Source organism: Patella vulgata, chromosome 3 (genome assembly GCF_932274485.2).
Source record: "Patella vulgata chromosome 3, xgPatVulg1.2, whole genome shotgun sequence".
Lineage (NCBI taxonomy): Eukaryota > Metazoa > Mollusca > Gastropoda > Patellidae > Patella > Patella vulgata.
In genome coordinates this window covers 77,084,391-77,106,864 of record NC_065881.2, presented here as the reverse complement: position 1 = coordinate 77,106,864, position 22,474 = coordinate 77,084,391, and the positions used below count along the sequence as shown (strand labels likewise).

General features: G+C 35.3%; 1 protein-coding gene across 1 annotated transcript; it reads right to left on the bottom strand.

Moving 5' to 3' along the window:
* Positions 1 to 819: 819 nt before the first annotated feature.
* On the bottom strand, positions 820 to 18,046 carry LOC126815099 (arrestin domain-containing protein 17). Its single transcript, XM_050540637.2, has 7 exons — positions 18,038 to 18,046; positions 16,508 to 16,553; positions 15,775 to 15,989; positions 14,050 to 14,232; positions 13,063 to 13,272; positions 11,029 to 11,191; positions 820 to 10,091 (listed from the first exon to the last, which is right to left on the bottom strand). Exons 1-7 carry the CDS (start codon positions 18,044 to 18,046, stop codon positions 9,910 to 9,912), a joined length of 1,008 nt encoding a protein of 335 aa, XP_050396594.1. The 3' UTR covers positions 820 to 9,909.
* Positions 18,047 to 22,474: the final 4,428 nt, after the last annotated feature.

The window sequence follows — 22,474 nt, the reverse complement described above, 5'->3', positions numbered from 1 at the left end:
GGAAATTTTGCCCGGACAGCGGCACTGCAGCCTACTCTTATATCGAATTCCAACTGTCAAGGTATCTTTTACGTGCACACAAATGTGTACGCGGGACCTCTGTTTTTCATCCCATTCAAACGACTATAAGTTGTCCATTGCCGGGCCCTCTTTCCTGCACCCAATGAACTTTCTCAGCCAATGCAGGGATCAAAAACGCGTCCACCAGGTTAACAAGACAATATTTAACCCACTGAGCGAATTTGAGCTTTTTGTTGGTTGGGGTCTAGATATTCACAACAAATCACCATTATTGACACACTCGTTTTTCAAAACCTAATAAAATATCCTGCGTCTGCCACTGGTTCGGGAGAGAGAGAGAGAGAAATGGGGTTTAACGTCCACTCGACACAGACTAGGTCATTTCGGAACTAACATATGGTTTAATTTTATTTCAATAATTCGCTTGCACGTAGGGGTCTTTAGCAGTGGGAGGAAACCAGAGGTCCCGGAGAAAACCCACGAGCCTGGACAGGCCCACTGGTTAGGATCAATTGTCTTAAAAACTGATTGAAAGTGTGCGACACTGCAAAGATGTTGAATAAAAGAACTGAGATTAAAATGCATAAAAAATGTATTTATTTTGAACAAGCACAGTTCTTACAATTATCTATATAAAATTGTAAATGAGTAACAGCAAAGTTAAAATCATTAGGCCACACAAAATAAATGTCTTGTTTCTCGGGCAACTGACAGCTGAAACTGTAGGGAGGGAGGGCGGTTTCTTTTTTTTTTTTTACTCATTGATGGTGCAAAATAAAATTTGGCTATTGCTGAAAATTGTTGGGGCGGGAGGGCGGTCTTTCTTTTTTTTTTTTTTTAAATGAGAAAGTCATTACTTGTTTACGTTTTTGCTTTCCGTTATATTCAACTTTATTGTACATACTTAAAACATAAACCCAAAATCAAGTCTACTAAAACACTGAGACTGAACACTGACTGAAAGGAAAATAATTTTCCATATTTAATTCACATAATTGAAATTGGTTTAAAATAAAATTCCATATACGACTATGTAATAGCCCTCCATAAAGACAACAATATTTTTAAAAACTAAGCCTCTTTCACCAGGTGTATCAAAAATAATAATCATGGTAAACAGTATTTAAAACTAAATCTAGTATCGCCGGTTTATTTATAATTATTTACCGAATTCCAACCAATGCATGTCACACCGTGTCATCGGTATTGGAGATTGCCGGAAATACTGTTTCTTGGGATATTCGGTGTGTTTCTCAGGATATTCGGTGTTCTATCCGGTGTTTATATTGAATGACTATTTAAATCTAACTAACAACTGGTCAGTAAAACCATCAAATCGGTAATCCAATTATTATTTTCCGGATTATCGAAACTACCGTAAATGTGCTAATAATGACCCAGATTCTAAGGTATGCATTATGACGACTATCGTCATCGTATCGTATTCTTAGCTATAATTAATTAACCTGTTCTACGGTTCATTATTTTATCAATAGGATTTTCCAAACAAGGACCGACTGAAGCCGGCAATAATGAGCCGATTACGATCGAATGATTGAAATATTGTCGCCAATGACTTTTAACACGAATCAAATTCTAGTTTATCAGGGGAGGTAATTAATATCACGTGATACAAAATGGAGGTTCTTTCGATATCAATAAAAAAGGCAAATCTGCCAAACTTCGCCATTGTTCGGATAAAAAAAGACAGCATGTTCATCTGAATCAGTTTTAATACATTTGAATAGATATACATGTATGGCGGATGTAGGTACATGCGGGATATTTTTTTTACGACTTGCTTGTCGATGTGCGGGCGGGCGTTACATATTTATTTTTTTTCATCAAGACTAATAAATAGACTGCACGCGCAACCAATTTTGCGTGCGGGCGGTGCCCGAGAAACAAGTTATTTTATTTGTGTTGCCTTAATTAAGCGCAAAAGAACGGAATAAAGGGAAAATAACAATAACAGCCTATGTATTTAACTATAATATGGTGATATTCATACAAAATAATTTCCAAAATTATTAGTACTTCTAATATCTATGTGATATAGATGTGAGCCTATTATTTCTCAAAAACTTACAGAATTACCCACAATTGATCAACCTAAATAAGTTACAATTTGCAATTTAGACTTCCATATTTTTCGGGTATACTATAAGTCGATACTTTTTTCCGTGGAAGTCAGGCCTTCATCTAATACTCTGTATTGACTTATATATGGATGAAAGCCAAAAAATTGACATCCAGATTCCAGAAGCATTCTTGCTCCAGAAACTGTCAGCTATATAAATTTATAGTTAAAAGTAATCCGGCATTTGCACTGGCTTGAAATAACGCAACCGTCTGAAAATAACCATACTAAGTAACAAATTGGGTTCAGTATTATAGAAACAAAGATGGAGGGATCTCCTGAACTCAAGAATAAACAGATATAATTTTGGTGGTGTTCAATGTGCTGATGGTCAATTGAGACCGAAATGTTATATTATTGAACACCACTAATTTTTTTTTTCTAAACAAAATTTATTTACAGAAACAGGATTGGAGAACAGGCAGAAGCCTATAGACCTCCTCTCCACTAATAAAAAGAGTATCTGTTTTTCTTGAGTTTGGAGGATCCCACACTTTTTTCCTGATCCTCACCACAGCATCTATAGATCCTCAAGAAAGCAAACTTTACAAAGATATCTCCAGCTTTAATTTTCATTGCTTCATAATATATAATTTGTTTAAAATGATAATTAATCATAATATAGCCAGTTTCAAAGAATGCTACCATTGCCAATAAATACTGTAATTATATGTATTATATTACAAAATCCTTATTTTATATAATACAATTTATTGACTGGCAACTTAGTTGTAAAATATTGGTTTTATCATGTTAATTAATTTAAATTTGAATATGTAAATCCAGACAGAAAATTTGGTCTTTTTATTGCACATTATACAACAATTTCAATAAATTTAACAAACTTTGATATTTATTGGCATTTGCAACCCTCAAAATTTAACCGAGCTATAGGCTATATTTTCACAGAGAGAGATTAATGTCCACTCAACAAAAAATTGGTCATTTCAGGACTAACACATATTTTATTTAAATAATTGGCAGTGGGAGGAAAACTGACAAATTAAAGATACATTATGTAAGAGATAAATCTGTATATTGCAGGTCTTTCTTTAGGCCTGAAATGTTATATAAACTATTAATTAGACATTAATAAACTTATCAAGACCATAATCTACTCCAACTTTTGACGCCATCGGATGGCTCCAATTTTAAGTATATTAGAAAAGTTTGGTCATTTAATGATTTAATTTAAAAATGGTGATGCGAGTATGGTGGTTATGATCAATGCACACATCTTGTCAAAATTACAAACATTGATAAATTCGCTCAATATAAGTAATTTGAATGAAATTTTCAATATAGCCTATTCATTATGCATTATCTATTTTTGAAATATTTTAGCGATAGCGGCCAGCTCTTTATCTAAAACTTACATAATGTCCCTTTAAGCAGGCACCTCTAATCCTTGTCACATACCAGCCCGAGACCAAGCTAAGGTATTAGACCACTCTACCTATACCACCAAACACTGCCAAAGTGAAAGTAGTTTTGACCCTATAAAAATGGCATAAAGTAAGGACACACATAGGCATCCAACAATAAATCATATGTAAAATATAAAAATCAATATGAAATGATTCAGATACCTTAAAATAAAACACGCGAAACACGTTATTTTATGACACAGTATGAACTTTGACCTATGTTGTCACATGATTTCAGAATGATGTTGTAAGTTAGAAGTCCTTGCTTTACGTTAATAATGTATCAGTTAATAAACATTCTGAATAACAGGTTTAATAGATAGTCTATAGATAGTGATGATGTTGTGTCTGGGACAGGGTATGCTTACTATTTCTAGAACATCTGATGCCAATGCTCCTCATGATTTTAGAAAAATCACATATTTTCAACCAAAAACATATTTTCTGAATGACTGAAATCTCTGCATTAACTACATTGTATATGCATATAAATGTACGATAGCTATATTCATTTTAAAAGAGGTTTTTTTTTTAACATAAAAGCGACAAAAACACAAAATTTGAAAGACCTTTTCTCTATTATTGGATATTCTAGAGCATAATATCAAAATATTTAAAACAATATACAGTACATTCTTGCAATAACAAAAAAATGAGCAAATTAAAATATTTTAAAAAATTATGAAAAAACTGACTAAAATTAAAACATATTTCAGGGGCAAAGTTTACAAATTAATTAATTATTTTATATACATTGAAATCTCAAGTGTAAATATACAGTATTCATAGCATTTGCATATTAATATATTCTAATGAATCACCTGCTTTATCTAATACTTCTACTAAAATGGTAATTAATCCTTTAAAACCTAGTACATGTAAATACTGACTACCCCCCCCCCCAGCAAAAAAAAAAAAAATGAGATATGATCTTTTTACATTGAATTTTGGAGCTCATTTTCGAAATCACTCAAAATGACACCTCTCTATGTTGCCCGAGTCCATAAATAGTATACAGGCTTTAAATAGTTCACGATTATTCATGTGACTTGAGTGGTTCGAGACGCTCAAGGGAGCTGTAATTTCAAGTGGTTTCTGGAGCTGAAGGGTTAATGAATGCTAGTTTTTATGATTATAAGTATCTAGAATATAAAACAATACAATTCATTATGTAATGTTAACATTCATTTCAAGCAATATTTCCAAAGCAAAGGATGCAAAATTAACAAATATAAGAAAATATATAATAAAACAAGACATATATTGGGACACCATAGACATAAAAGTGATAATTGTAAATTGATCAACTGAACATAAAGAGAGACAAAACATAAAGTTGTATGAAAACTGCTTTGAAATCCTGAACAACGAGATGTACGGTTCGTGGTGTATAGTTCACTGCACCATATGGAATGATAAACAGTGAGCATCTATTTCGGGGCTTAGGTAGACTGCAGCATCCCCCATTTGTATGGTCAAATTCATCTTTTTTTAGTATTAAATACATATATACCATTTGTAGGCAAACATAATAGCGTAGGACATGTCCGGCATATACGGGCGAATTAGCATCCATGTTTTAGGTAGCCTGCAGCATCTCCCAATCTGATTAAAACACAGATCCTATTTCGTTTCGTTTTTTATAGTCCAAAATTTTGTTTTACTTGTCTTTACTACACTGGGATCTGGAAGAGGTATTATATAACCCACGTTCTGGATGATATGAGGGATTAGCCAATTGAAGGGTCTATTACGGTGAGTTTTTGGCGTGAGGTTCACGAAACTGTAGGTAAACCAGTAGAAATATCAAAGCTGATTGCCACTGGTTAATCAAATGTCTGACGTCCTTGTATGACCTTTGATGTGGTCTCCCACTACAACTGGTGAGATCGTCATGTAGTATAGGCCATCGAAAGTACACCCCCCCCCCCCCCCCCGAAAAGAATCAAATATAGATCTGTATTTTAACCAGATTGCAGCATCCCCCATTTGCAAGGTCAAATTCATGGGGTTTTTTATGATTAAATACAAATATACCATATGTAGGCAACATGATCATTTGTAATACATGTGGATGATAATAAAGACATGTAATAGTGTATATTTAACAGTTGCTTGTTGGGCTACATGTACCTAATAATAAATACTGAAACACAAAAACAGAACAATAAAACACAGATATATGGTACATGTATCTTGAACACGGTATCCATAGTTACCAGTATTGAACGGTATCCATAGTTACCAGTATCAGGATCTCTCAGCCCTTCAGATACAAGGGTAAAATGAACTCTGTGGTAACTTTAACCCACGTTAAGTGAAGTTGTAGAGCTTAAAGTCAATTGAATCCAGTTATTATCTAGGTTTCAATTAAATAAATATATTGTATTAATAAAAAAAATGAAATGAAATTTTGTTAAGAGTTTGTGATCTATATCAATGAGTTTATTATTTACAGGTTATATAATCTAGATTTAAATATTATTAAATATAATATAATATATAGACAAAAAGCATCATAGTATATAATTACCATTACTAAGTATGGTTTCATGGGTAAGAACAAGACATTAAACATACATTATGCAAGAGCTAAATCTGCCTATTGCAGGTTTTTCTTTTGGCCTGAAATGTTATCTAAATTATTGATTAGACATTAATTAACTTATCCAGGCCATAATCAACTCTCGATGGCATCAGATTTCTCCAATAATAAATAGATTAGAATGGTTCAGCCATATTTTGATTTAATTTAAAAATGGAGGAGCGAGACTTAGCTTCGAACAACCAGTAAGGTGGTTGAAAGTATTGCACACGTCTTTTCAAACCTTCAAAGGCTAATATCTTTGCTCGCAATAGAGTAATTTGAATGAAATTTTCATATTATTTATTCATTTTGCATTATCTATTTTTGAACTATTACAGCAAGAATGGCTAGCTCTTTATCTAAATCTTACATAATGTATCTTTAAGAAGTATACTGATACCACACAAATATATTATACAATGTCTTAAGCTCGAGACCATTAAACAACTTAAAATACAGACACTATCCTACACATGCATTTCAAAGAAATCTTCAGACGAGTCCAATATTTCATGCAGTATAAATAATATATGATTGGCACATCAAATGATGACATCACATCTGTATTTTAACAAATGGTAAATGTACTTGGATGATGTGCGGGATTACTTGACAGGACATTTCGAAATCCACAGAGCATGCACCAAATTAAAAAAAATTATCTCCATCAACTACTGACTACAGATGAAATAAACTGAGATTGATCTTGGACTCTGTGTCAAGTCTGTCGATTCGGAATAACCACGGACCTTATAATGTCCATGGAATAACTTACAATTTAAATGGATAACCCCACAACATCGAACCACATGTATTAATGAAAGGTTACAGTTAAATATTATAAATATTGTTTCAGATCTGAGTATGACATATAGTACATGGTAATTAGCTAAATAAAAAATATATATATTAAAAAAAAACCAGGCTGTATTCTATAATGTTAATATAATATGCATACAATAAGGTTAGTAAATTAATATAATACAATATTATTTCATAATTAACAAATTAGCGTTCTCAAAATTGAAGTATTTACACTATGGCAACACAAACCAGAAAATACATTTTAGAAACAAAGAGCTGTGGCATCATAACAATATTTTTTAGATCATATAGAAAATATTCTGCTGCTCAGATAATCTTGTGTCATTTTAAAAAATAAAAATTTATTAATGCACATAAATTTTTTACCCTGATTACAGGAACACGAGAGAGAGAAATGGGGTTTAACATCCACTCGACACAAACTAGGTCTTTTTGGGACTAACATATGGTTTAATTTTATTTCAATAATTCAAGGACCTGGAGAAAACCCACAAGGGTGGACAGGCGACCCTACTCTTTGTCACGTACAACCGGGGATTCGAAACCACGCCAGTTGACTCAATGACAGGCCTTATGATACATTGCGCACATGCTAACCATTTGGCCATCCAACCCCCGATTACAGGACGTAATGTGGCACAGGCTCCATTTATCAAGTACACTGATAAATGTTCCTGACATACATTCCTATAAACAACTTGAAATGTGATGTTTATGATAAGTCATTTAGCCTTGTCAAAATAGAAACACAAAAATAGAAATACAAAAATAGACCTCCTCAACATCAGATTTTTTGTTAAGGACTGTCTGAGAACCAAAGTATTTATTTTTTGTGGCCTTATATTCAAAACAAACTTGTTTTTGCCATATCACCTGTTTTTTTGGGTTTTTTTTAAGCCAATCTATCAATTCACTGCCTATATAACAAGGAGAATTTTGCCAAGGAACATTTACAAAGATTATCAATTTCAATAATTTCATTTTTCAATGTTATTCATTTTTTGATGTGATGGACAGAATTTTGAGAAAGTTGCATTTGTTTTCAGAGTTCTAACAATTCCACCCATGGTTCCTTCATCAAAAAAAAATTTAAGACCAAATAAAGTGAATACTGTAAAAAGGTACGTGCTTTATTGAAGGTTGTGTGTATTTTAGATCAAACCCAAACTAGTTTCATCAAAATTATTCTTAATTAATTGGAAATCTTCACTCACAGTAGCAAATATAGTCCTATCTAAGATAACAAATACTTTATCAGAGCGAAAAAGATTTGAGATTTCCAATCATATGTGAGTTGAATGAATTACAAAACTGATAACACTTTTAAACAATAAAACAGATTTTTGTCTAAAAAAGCATCTGATAAGACAGCTTTGTCACATGAGCACTGAGTACATCTAAAAATGATCTACCCCAAAAACATGGGATTTTGCTATAGGCGCAGCAGTAAGTATTTGCTTTGCCCTTTTTCTCCTTGTACTGTATGCTGTAGCTTATTTCGAGTTTTATAGTAGAATACAATATTACATTTTCCACAAATATTTACAAGAAAGACCATTGTATATACACGACCAGATTATCTATATAACTATATAAGCACAGTGCTGGCAAGATTTCACTGATATGGTGACAGTCTTTGATTAGAGAAGACTACATACCAAACTGTTTTTGAAACTTTGGTTTTTGAACACCATACTGAGTTGCATCATATTGCTCCAAGCCTTCTGATTAATTGGTGAAGTGTACCAGGCCGTACACAAAATTTGTGTCACTCCATGCTTCCCCTGCCTAGAACACTTCATACAACTTCTCTTTGATGCAAAATCACTGGATTAAGTTCTTTACACAATCTTTACATCACTATCGCTTTCAGATGTCACAAAATTTAAATTATTTATGCGTATTTGAATGTCTACTGGGTGTTTATGTGTATTTGAATGTCTACTGGGTGTTTATGCATATTTGAATGTCTACTGGGTGTTTATGCATTTTTGAATGTCTACTGGGTGTTTATGCATATTTGAATGTCTACTGGGTGTTTATGCGTATTTGAATGTCTACCGGGTTTGTATTTATGTGTATTTGAATGTCTACCGGGTGTGTATTTATGTGTATTCGAATGTCTACCGGGTGTGTATTTATGCGTATTTGAATGTCTACTGGTTGTTTATGTGTATTTGAATGTCTACTGAGTGATTATGTGTATTTGAATGTTGACTGGGTGTTTATGCATATTTGAATGTTGACTGGGTGTGTATTTATGTGTATTTGAATATCTACTGGGTTTATATTTCTACTGAGGGTATAACCCTACTGAGTGTGTATTTATGCGTATTAACTGTTAAACAATGGTAGTGAATATGTCAACTGTTTAATATAGAAACCTATATACATAGTAAAAAACAGAATAAGATTATTAATATTATTTACACTGAACAATGGTGATGCTACCCATATATACAGTAGGCTGTTATCACTTTGTTTTTGTTGTTACAAGACTTGACTAATGTTTTCTTTTATAAAGTTATTGTGAACATGGTATGGCTTGTTCATTATCTTCTTTACTTAATAACAGGCTAATATCACCACTTGACTGATCTAAATAAAAACACTTTAAAATATGTCTGAAAATTTAGCTGTGCTTATCAAGTTAAATATGATTAATAAATGTTTTGCATAAGATGGAGACTTGTGATATATATGTCTATGTATGTTTTTAAAACATAATTAAATACCTACAGATAAACTCCACTATAACACAATGATATAGCGAAACACTTATATACAAGGACTTCACTATAATGTTATTAGGAACCATATTCACTCTACCCCATACTAAAACTCGCCTTACAGCAAATTGTACCACTATGAGGTCCCCATGTATCATTTTTCTGCAGGGCAGTTTTATATTACACCTGGTTATAAGCTGGAGGGGGGGCTGATGGTACAGCTATCGGAGGGGGACCATTCTCTCCCCAATGATAGTATGGATATGCCGGCGTCCATGCCGATAAACCTGTTGTATGTTCATCATCGTTTTCATCTCTAATATTTGCACCACCAAACACACAGTCCTCATATGCTGGGGGAGCTGTAAGGAAAAGATTTAAATAAACTTAAACATACATTATGCAAGAGCTAAATCTGCCTATTGCAGGTCTTTCTTTAGGCCTGAAATGTTATCTAAATTATTAATCAACTTATCCAGACCATAATCAATTCTCGATGGCATCGCTAGCCTGCGATATTTACTGGATTAGAACTTGGTCTGCTGCTTCTGATCAAATCAAAAAAAATGGATAGTCGAGACTATGCTTTTTATCGTACAGACTTCAGTAAAGATGATCGAGGCTAGCCCCAAAATTCAATTGCTAAATACCCTGTGGATCAATTTGACTGAAATTTTCACCAAATTCAATTTACATTCCCTTATAGTGAGAACTACCAGTTCTTTATCTAATCTCCCATAATGTATCTTTAATTAAAATGGAACATCGTTTAATGTCTCAGCACCACTTCACCCAGGTCATTTTGAGACTAAAAAACTGTATGTTATACTTGAGGGGGGTGAATTTTACCCAGAGATTACATATATTTAGCTCTTCATATGTACAAGTTATTGGGGCCGCCACGATTAATTCCATGACTTTAATGTTTGAGAGTCCTCAACGGGCGAAGTCGCCTGACCGTTCTTGACCGTTCCTGTCTGTTCAACAATACAAAATTAATGAAAATGATGTTTAAGGAGTCCTCAACGGGCGAAGTCGCCTGACCGTTCTTGACCGTTCCTGTCTGTTCAACAATACAAAATTAATGAAAATGATGCTCTACCCCCACGTACAGGAACGGTCAGAGGACTATCCGTTCCAAAAGGAACTAAAGGAGCCTTAGCTATGGGCAGTTTCAAGTGGTCAAAAACTCTAAAGGGTTGATCGAAGCCACCATATTCTATAAAGATATGGCTACAAAGCAATTAAGGATATATTTTGTTTAGCGCAAATCACCTCATTCAAAAGAAAATAACTTACGATCAACATATGGTGGAGGCTCCAGTGGAGGAGCAGTTGCCATAGCCCCAGGGGAGACAACTGATGGAAAAGAAGGCACAGCCATGGGAATATGTAAAGGAATGGTACCAATTATGATTTCCTTTTCTATCTCTAATGTTGACCATCCGACTGAAACAGTTAGCTGTAAAAAACAAAACCCATCAATATCATGGAGTATTACAAGAAGCCCAAGGGCCTTCACAGCCCATGAGTTACAGAGTACATTGAACTGTCATAACTATTTAACAATGCATTATGTAAGAGCTAAATCTTTCTATTACAGTTCATTTGCCTGGCTTGAAATGTTATATAAATTATTTTTTAGACCTTTATTCATATGACAGGCATATGATCAACTGTCAAAAACATTAGATGGCTTAGATATTGAGAACGTTAGTTGAAAATGTCTGCCATATCTTCATTGAAAATTAATTGAAAATTGAGACTGTTTTCTTAGCAATGGTACTTGACAACTGAGACTATTTACACTGTTTCTTGTCAAAACTTCTAATATTTATAATTTTGCTCAAAATAAAGTAATTTGACCTAAATTGTTTATATATGCATACCACCTGAAATGTTATGATAACATCTAGATTAATTTGGGGGGGGCACGTATTCAAGTTATCTGCCCCTGATGATTTTGTGCTATTTTCATCGACCAATCCCATAAATCATTAATTGCGAAGGAAGTTGGCGAAGGGAAGTAACTCTCATCATGTTCCAACAAGCCGCCATGGGGGTTTGGATGGGCGAATGGTTAGCATGTGCGTGCTGTATCATAAAACCTGCCATTGAGTTATCTGGCGTGGTTTTGAATCCCCGATTTTACGTGACAAGGAGTAGGGTCGTCTGTCCAACCACGTGGGTTTTCTCCAGGTCCTCCGGTTTCCTCTCACTGCTAAAGACCCCTATGCGCAAGCGAATTTTGGAAATAAAATTAAAACCATATGATAGTCCCGAAATGACCTAGTTTGTGTCGAGTGGACGTTAAACTCCATTTTTCTCTCTCTCAACAAGCCGCCATATTGTTGTGAACGTAAACAAAAAGTCTAAGATCAAAGCCAGAGCAGATAATTTGAAATTGTGAAAAACCTATGGATTCACCCAGGGTATAGTGGAGTAGAACAGTATGAGACCACTGGCGAAACAGAAGATGACTCTCTGGCTGTATCATCTTTGATTCAGCTGTTACACAGATCTAGCGGCATGTCCAGCCTATGCTAGTCTTTTAGAGAGGAAATTTCAAATTTTTAAGTTATATTTTTAAAATTTATTAAAATAAAGCCTGAAAATAGATGGTATCCATAAACAGTCCTACCTTGTTAAAGAATAATCCTATTAATCCTATAATTCACTATTGCCAGCTGAGAAATTGGCATAAAAAAAGCTACTCCATGGTGGAGAATAGAAAACAAGGGAGGTAATTGGGAGGTAATTGTGTTATTTTCTGTGTAAATGAGTTTTAAGTGTGAGAATGACACCTATGATCGTATAATTGTGAGTTGACAACCTATTGAGCAAAAGACATAGAAATAATTACGTTTTGACTTTCTTAGAAAATTTGAAATTCGCTTTAAGGATCCACCTAACCATCTCGTATTAAAATATATATTGAATCATTTCATTTTATTTTATGTAGCAGTCATTGTTGTTTGTATTTCAGAAGAGAGCCCAAAAAAGCTCCCCTCAATCAACGAATTGAAAAAATCGCTCCCCTTAAAAAACTCTCCCAGTTTTAATAAGAAGAGTGATTTAGAAATTAAGGAGAGTGATCTGATATTAAGGAGAGTGATTAGTTATGTGCATGAGAAATGGTTCTAAAATCAATAACTGCATGTAATGGGGTCATTCCTGGTTTCATAAATGAGAGTGGTTTTCAGTTTTAAGGGCAGGGAAAAAAAAAACTCCTCTCGGTCGACATTCAGGTGAGCGGCAGGTGCTCGAAAGCGATCGCTCGCCTTAAAAAACACTGACTGATGTAGATATATTAATTGATACATGTATACTTACAACTAATGTGTATTTTATATCAATTATTCCACAGCCATCTAGATTAGATGGTGGAAGAGCTGGAATGGTAGCGGTCTGATTGATATCTTCCGAGTTATTAGGTTTTATATTTCTCGTCCCAGAAAATAAACAAAACACATCACTTTTTACATGTGTTTTAGGATTTCCTGATGAGAACAGACTGGATGAATAGCCTGTATATGTTACATCCTGAAATTACAAAATAATATTCAATTAGAACTTGACTAAAATAATTAGAATCAAAGTTATCGTGTCCCAATCAAATTACTTACCTCTGCTTAGCCTAAGCAGAAAATGTTCATCATCAAACTCTGTCAAGGCATTTACCTAACAAACAACTAAATAATTTTTAAACATTCTAGCTCAATTAGAACCAGATTTTTTGTTTCCCAAAGAGTGTGACAGACAAACTGATTGACAAATGAGAGAGAGAGAAATGGGGTTTAATGTCCACTTGACACAAAACTAGGTCATTTTGGGACTAACATATGGTTCCATTTTATTTCATTAATTCGCTTGCGTGTAGGAGTCTTTAGCAGGAGGAGGTAACGGGAGGATCCGGAGAAAACCCATGAGGTTGGACAGACGACCCTACTCATTGTCGCGTACAACTGGGGAATCAAAACCACGCCAGATGACTTAATGACAGACCTTACAATACAATACGCGCACGGTAACCATTCGACCATCCAACCGACCCTGACAACCAGAGTAACTACTCCAGAAGATATTAACAGAAATTGTTTAAATCAAACAAGTTTCTTCGTTTCACCAATTTAAACAACACATTTGAATCAGAGTTTGGAAGATAATTTTGTTGCCAGAGTGTTCTATAAAGAAAAAACGCTGAAATTCAATAATATTCTTCGTCTCAATATTGAAACATCATTTTAATCCGATATAGTTGATGAACAATTTTACCAATGACCAGAACGAGGTTAACGACAAAAAGTTAAGAGAAATTACCTGTTTGAGTTCAAGTAACATTCTTTCGCTATTTTTATCTGATCTGTTGTCTACGTGTATAGAATAATTCAAGGGTTCACCAGGTACGTAACCTTTTTTATTGATAGATAATACAGCTGATATAGATCCATCTGAACAACAACATCCAGCTATAGTTTCTTCTTGTTCGGCATATATAGGATACTATTAAAATAAAAATAAAATAAAACTAACTTCTAATATTGTTAATGTTTGAAGTGGCAATTAAATAAAATGGGATTTAAACATACATTATGCCACACTGATCCGCAGTGAATATTTGCTTGGCCGCGACAATCACTGATAAGGATGACATTGATGCGGCTTAATGAGCTAGAAATATTAACTTTTTTCCTGCGACAAATTAAATTCTAAAACATTTTTTGTATATATTGGAAAAATAAATAAAGGCGTTTGACGTATTTGTAGGTAAAAATTATTTCCTATTTAGTGTAAATGGGTATTAAATTGACTAAAATGCAGCATTCTCTCCGAAGCAGTTATGTCTTATGTAAACAATGCACGCGCCATTCAGCCAATGATTCACACCGCGTGCTGTGACAGCACGTGTTAAGGCAGTCATCTATGACAGAGATATTATACGAGACTCGTAATTCTCTGTGAAACAGATTGACATTATGCCTGAAATGTTTTCTAAATTATTAATTAGACATTAAGTAACTTATCCAGGCCATAATCAACACTCGATGGCATCAGATTTCTCTGATATTAAATAGATTAGAACAGTTCAGCCATATTTTGATTTAAGCTAAAAATGGAGGAGTAGGACTTAGCTTCGACCAACCAGTAAGGTGGTTGAAATTATTGCACACGTCTTGTCAAACCTTCAAAGGCTAATATCTTCGCTCGCAATAGAGTAATTTGAATGAAATTTTCAAATTATTCATTTTACATTATCTATTTTTGAACTATTATAGCAAGAATGGCTAGCTTCTTATCTAAATCTTACATAATGTATCTTTAACATCCTACTTTACTGTATAAACCGGGGTAATGAAGATTAGGGTGCATCAAATCCCCTTATGTCGGGCAAATTTCGTGTATGAAATGAAATGGGGTTTAACGTCCTACTGTTCTGCTCCGACTGGGCTAATGAAGACGCGCATATGCCATACAGTGTGCTATGAGGGAAATTTTGCCCGGACTGTGGTGCTGCGGCCTACTCTTATATCAAATTCTAACTGCCAAGGGACCTCGGTTTTCCGTCCCATCCAAACGACTATACATTGTCCCTTGCCAGACCCTCTGTCCTGCACCACTGACAAGGTGGAAACACTCCGGAAAATCCTGATGAACTTCCTCGGCCAAGAAGGGATCGAACACGAGACATCCAGGTTAGCAAGCCAATGTCATACTCACTGAGCCACTGTGGCTCCCAAATTTTGTGTACATCGGTGAGAATGGTCCATTGAAGTTCAGAACGAGTCATGTCTAATTAATGATTGATATAACATTTGAGGCAGATTTAGCTCTTACATAATGCATCTTTAACTTCGGATCTACAAATGGTGGGATCTACAAATGAATCCATTGAAGAATATGAAATTACGGGGGGGGGGGGGGGGAACGATGTACCCTAATGAAGCTGGGCTTGAAGAGGAAAGATGCTCATATTGGCCCTTCTTAGTTCCAATTCCATAATTATGAACAAACATTTTGTACATTACTTTAATCAATTATACTTACCCCGGCTTCTGGTGAGGCGTTTAAATCTAAATGATGTATAACAGTAAAAGCTCGCTTTGTGTTTTCATCAAACTTCCACGGTCTATCAATAGTAGCCTTACAAAAATATCTTACATAACCTCGTTTTCCTTCAAATGATGAAGGTAAGTTTGGTGCGAGTCGGAGAGAGAAGGGGTAGAAATGGGTACCAGCAGGATGTTCACTAGTTGTATTAGCTGAAATATAAAATATTCAGTTTCACCACCTCGCTGAAACAATGGAGCAAGATTTAGCCTCTTGTTAAAAGTTTACCGAGTTGGTTTAACATACTGACATTTGCCTTGACAGTGGCATTTTCTGAAATGAAATGGGGTTTAATGTCCTCCTGTTAAGCTCCGACTGAACTTTGTTGGCCAACACCAGGAGCGAACCCGCGACCTCCAGGCTAGCAAGCCAGTGTCTTACCCACTTAGCCACCATGGCATTTTCTAACCATACATCTAAAAGGTCTGACCTCCTGGACCTCCCCACTGGGCAATGCGTCTGGGTCTATGTAACTCATTTAAGTGACTTGATGATTGTGACAATCTCTTACCACTATAACTTCAGCCAGTATACAGACCATCATCAGATGGAAACTAAAAGTTTACGCTTCTTCGAAAAACTATCACAGAGTTTCAAAGAAATTGGAAACATAAATTAACCATTTTGATTCACTAAAACTATATGAAAGGCCTAAATGTGATGAACTTACCTGCACCAAATAATATAATAGTGTAATTAATGTATGATGAACTTACCTGCACCAAATAATATAATAGTATAATTAATGTATGATTCCTGAGCTCTATAATCAGTTTTACTACGTCCTTGTTTCAATTCCCAATGTGATTTACCCTTTCCTTCAAAATACAACTTGATATCTGAAAGATAAAAAAAACATTATAAAATAAATAAGAATTATAATACAAATAGAAGTCATTTCAGTATCTTATTTAGCACTCGGAAAACCTCGGCAGATTCCGGTACTCTACATCTAGCCTCGGCTGTATGACAGTAAGTGATATGTACCTACACCTATACAATTGCAATGCGGCACCGGTTTACTTATAAGGAAAATTTGCCGCTTTTAGAAAGAAAATAGCTTCAGACTTTGTATGATAAAAATTCTTCAAATGCGACGTCATAGGTGAGGACGTTGGTAATCTGGAAACTTGATAGTTCCAATGGGGGACTTCGTCATACAGCCGAGGCAAGATGGAGGGTACTGGAGTCTGCTGAGGTTTGCCGAGTGCCTTATTTAGGTCTATGGGAGCCAAGTTGGTTTAGTGAGTGAGTACTGTGCTGGTTCATTAATAAGTAGGTCCCTCCTGGTGGTGGCTGAAAAAGTTTCGTGAGATTTTCTAGACTGGTTTCTAGTACAGGCACTATATATTGTTGAATTGATGTATCGCGATTCACCCTCTCGCGATTTGTGTATTGAATAGCGAGACGCTGAATCGATTTTTCAAGATTATTTTTGTATGTTTTTTTTGTTGCTTCAGTAAGTAACCTGTCACTCTTAATTATCCATGTCACACATTATCCATAGGTACACAAACAGTCTTAAATTGTTTTGGTCCTTATTTTGATCCACATCAGTATCGTGATATAAAACAGTTTTATTTCTTCGACATCGACAGGACTAAAAATATCAATTATTCATTTTTCCTGTTGTTTTCTTGGTAAATATTGACCTGGATATGAATCATGATACGAATCATATCGTAGCACCCGAATTACAATATATATCGTATCGTGACTGTAGTGGCCAATCTCAGCTCCCAGAGAAATTTACCGTTCGTTTCTCTCTGGGAAATTTTAAATGTCACTTGATGTATCCTTCCGTCGGTTACTTTACGCTTATATCGCAGAATCAGAAACATTGCACGCTAAAAATAGTTCCAGGTAAATCATCAAATCGGCTGTTTTCGAATAAACTTTTGATGTCAAGATATAATTCATGCGATCTAAACGATGCCTAATTGTCGAGAAATTGGCAGCATTTCATTCAAACAAATCCAGCCAATCAGGAGCCACTGGGGGAGGAGCTTAGGAACCTAATTCAGACTGATAAATGACAAGCAAGATTTCCCAGAGATAAACGAATGGTGAACTTCTATCTGGGAACGGAGATTGTGCAGTGGCAATGCCCAGCACTACTAGTTTCCACATGCGAGTAATGGTAGCCAGAAGGCTTGGCAAGGAAGAATATCTAGTCATTTGGATGGTAAGAAAAACCGACATCACTCATGTGAAGCTATTTATTGAACTACTCAAGAACTAAATAACAAATTTGTTTGGCCTAAACTAAAAACTAAATTTGAGTATTATGTTATTTGTTTACATTTCTTTGCCATATTTGATTTATATTTTATGTCACATTGTTTTGAAACACATGTCAAATTAATGTTAGTTTCTGTTTCAATTTTTCTTTTTGTTATGAAATAATTTAAGTATCTAAAATGTCATAATTTTGATGAAGTGTGTATATTTTAAACTGTGATATTCCTTTTGGAAGGCCAATTAGTCAACTGGCGTGGTTTCAAATCCCCAGTTGTATGTGACAAGGAGAGGGGCGCCTGTCCAACCTCATGGGTTTTCTCTGGGTCGTCAGGTTTCCTCCCACTGCTAAAGACCCCCACGCGTAAGCGAATTATTGTTTATTGAAATAAAATCTCTCTCTCTCTCTCTCTCTCTCTCTCTCTCTCTCTCTCTCTTTTTTTTTGGAAGAATGCTTTTAAATCCACTGCATTTTTCAATCTGATTAAATCACAGATCCTATTTTGTTTCATTTTTAAAGGTTCAAAATTTCGCTTTACAGTAGAACTTGTATTAAGCAAGCACCCAAGGGAAATTTAAAAATGCTTGCTTAATGGAGGTGCTCTTTGACTAGAGGTATCTAATATTGCCCCAACCCCTACCACAAAATATAAAGATACAGATTGCATATATTTTTTTATTCATTAGTTGTGAATTCAAAGTAGTCGTGTATACATGTTTGTTTAGTAATACTGGATCTCTGGCCCCCCAATATTTCTTTTATCTTCATCATACTGAATCATAGCGTCTAAAAGCGTTTCAAAATGCCGTGAATTTGAGTATTTCCCACCTCAATTATTTTAGCGATTACGCGACCACTTAATAAAATCTCGGTGCTTTTTATGCTGACATAAATTAGGAGCGAACATAAATACTTGCATCGATAAATTTGACCGTCGCTGAATCTTGCGCCGAACGAAAATTCTTTACTCAAATCTCGAACATAACTTCTGTAAACTTGTCATTTTGTAGCAACCTACTGTCTACCATTGTGATGCATTTGATAATATTTATCCATTTTTGAGAAGAAAATCGATGAATTAATTTTATTTTATCAAAAAAAGCACATGAACAAAAAAACATCGCTGATTTTATCACTGATTTACAGGGGATGTAACTCTGTATGTAATATTATAGGTGGCGCTAAAACGTCTGTTTAACAACAGTGGTAATGGAAAAGAGATACTAGATGATCGTGACAAAACTCGGTACTTTCATTTTATTCAATCAGTATCAAATAATGTGTTGTTACGCGTGGAAACATTGATCAGATTAGTCGTTTAATAAAACAAAAGATTAATAAACAGATAATCCCGGGTTGATTGTTATTTTTACATTTCTTTTTACCTGATCAGTGGGGGTCCAGTTAATTAACTACTACTCACGGGATTAGCAGGAGTGTTAAAAAGAAAGAACGGCAAGATAGTATCATTCAACAATGGCCATTGAATGGGCGATGTTTTGTTGATTTTAATAGTAAAATAGCGACCCCTGGCCGCGTTAGAGGAGTGACCGTTGAAACAGTTGGATATTTTACGGGGGGAATTAATCGTTATGTCCGGTGCACGCGTTGAACAGGTGCGTGTTTAGTAGAGGTTAAATTACTTAAAAATCGCTCGGGGGGATTTTTTGGTGCTCGTTGAAGCAAGTGTTCGCTGATTAGGAGTGCACGCCGAAGCAAGTTCTACTGTACTTGCTTTTACTACCCTAGGATCTGGAAGAGTTGTTACATTACCCGCATTATTGTTAACAGCATTATGGTTAACGTGAGGGATTAGCCAATGAAATATTCTGTGGCAATGAGTTCTTGGCATGCAGTGCACGTAACTGTGGGTATCCCACTAGAAACAATAACGCTGATTAGTTAATCAAATGTCTGACGTCATGAGGTCAAAAGTATTTCACATGACCCCTGACGTGACCTCCCACTACAAGCGGCCAAATCTTCATGTACTGGAGGCCATCAAAAGTATATAAAAAAAATGAAATAGAGATCTGTACTTTAATTATATTTGCATTTTATGGACCATACATGTGTCCAATGTTTCAGGTTTAATCCACACTATGAGAGAAAGAGAGAGAGAGAGAGAGAGAGACAAACACACATCCACTAGCGCATAGGGGTCTTTAGCAGTGAGAGGAAACCGGAGATCTCAGAGAAAAACCCTGAGGTTGGACAGGTGACCCTATTCCTTGTCAAGTACAACCGGGGAATCGATACCACACCAGTTGACTCAATGACAGACCTTATACAGCATACATGTGCTAACCATTCGGCCGTCCCCCCCCCCCCCCAACCCCTGTTCTAATAGCCTTGGTACACTATTCAAATCTTTGAGTGAGCAGTGAGCACTACTATATAAACGCATCCAGAAGTTTAATTTACATTATTTTCAGACTGGTAGTTGATTCGCCCAAAGATACCAAAATAAGCCCAAAATCTAACCTAAATTGTCATAAAACCTACAAATTTAGAAATAGTTTTCTTAGCTAACAATCTGGTTCCTCCAGAATAGGCCACTTCAATTAATTTATTTCATAAACAAGAACACTTATTAAAAAAAATAATTCTATTCCTTGGGAAACAAAAATACATTAAAAAAATACCCACAACAATAATTCTATTCCTTGGGAAACAAAAAACATTAAAAAAAAAACAACACAACACTTGGTGGCTCTTTTCATGATATCAGCTTTTAGTTCAAAATTTGAAAGTTTTGAAATTTTAAACAAACATTGTTCACCAGACTCCTGAATAACTAAACATTAAAGGAGCTAAATCACTAATATTTGGGACCTAGAAATTGACCCAAATGGGTCGAAACGCATATAATAATGTAATCTGATTGTATATAAACTGATTTACATTCAACTGTTTCCTTTTTGACTCTAATTTCAAATCAGTTATGTCCAGCGAAATACAGCATGTGTCTCAACCCTATAGCAATTTCTAGCATCTGGTTATTCCAGTCTATTAAGCAGGCTCTCCAGTTGAATATGTCTAGCCTCATTCTTTCTGGTCACTTGTTGCAAATTACGCTAAAACGCACTATGGTACACGATTCGTGTACCAATGGTAAAATGTTTTTTTTGTCTTAAATATTGGATATCAGAAGCCTGCCTTTTCCTGGTAAGATCACAACATCAATGTTGATTTGAATTGACAAATAATTCGTATTTTCAACGTATAAGATTTTGGATGATATTGAGTTAGAGACTTAGCTACTTTAAACTACTTTGGCCTTAGTTCGTGCCAAATAAAACTCTGATTATAGGTAAATGTACTTACTTCTCATTTTCATGGGTTGTTTAAGAGAAATACACACATTCCCTTTAACTTCATCTCCCACATTAAAAACCCCGCGTGGGTTATCAAACGTTACCTTAAAATCCTCTAACTTCATACTGAGATCTGAAAAAAAAATTAGAATTTCTATCAAACCACTGCTCAAACTATACATTTTATCTTTTTAGTGTCTTGGTCCTGTCACTCTGAGAGAGAAATGGGGTTTAACGTCCACTCGACACAAACTAGGTCATTTCGGGACTAACATATGGTTTTAATTTTATTTACATAATTCGCTTGCGCGTAGGGGTCTTTAGCAGTGGGAGGAAACCGGAGGACCCGGAGAAAACCCACGATGCTGGACAGGCGACCCTACTCCTTGCCACGTACAACCGGGGAATCGAAACCACGCCAGTCGACTCAATGACAGACTTTATGATACAGCGCGCACGCTAACCATTCAGCCATCCAACCCCCCTTGTCACTCTGAAACGAATAAACCAATGTACAAAATTTTTATCAGACAGTTTGCAAGTCTATCTACCTCTGAGCCACATAAAGGCCATTACATTGAAATTGAGAGAGAGAGAGAAATGGGGTGTAACGTCCACTTGACACAAACTAGGTCATTTTGGGACTAACATAAGGTTCAATTTATTTCAATAATTTGCTTGCACGTAGGAGTCTTTAGCAATGGGTTGAAACCGGAGAAAACCCATGAGGTTGGACAGACGGAACTACTCCTTATCACGTACAACCAGGGAATCGAAACCACGCAGTCGACTCAATGACAGACCTTATGATACAACGTGCACGCTCTAACCATTCGGCCATTCAACCTCCCCCATACTGAAATAGATAATGAAATGAAATGGGGTTTAACATTCTGATGTTCTGCTCCGAATACGGGCATAGACCATACGGTGTGCTATGAGGGACATTTTGCCCAGACAGTGGCACTACAGCCTACTCTTCTATCGTATTCTGAAACATTCAGTTGCAGAAGAATTAACATAATTGCAAAACACTTTTTGTTAAAATAAATCAGTTCAGCATTACCTTGTACAAAAGAAA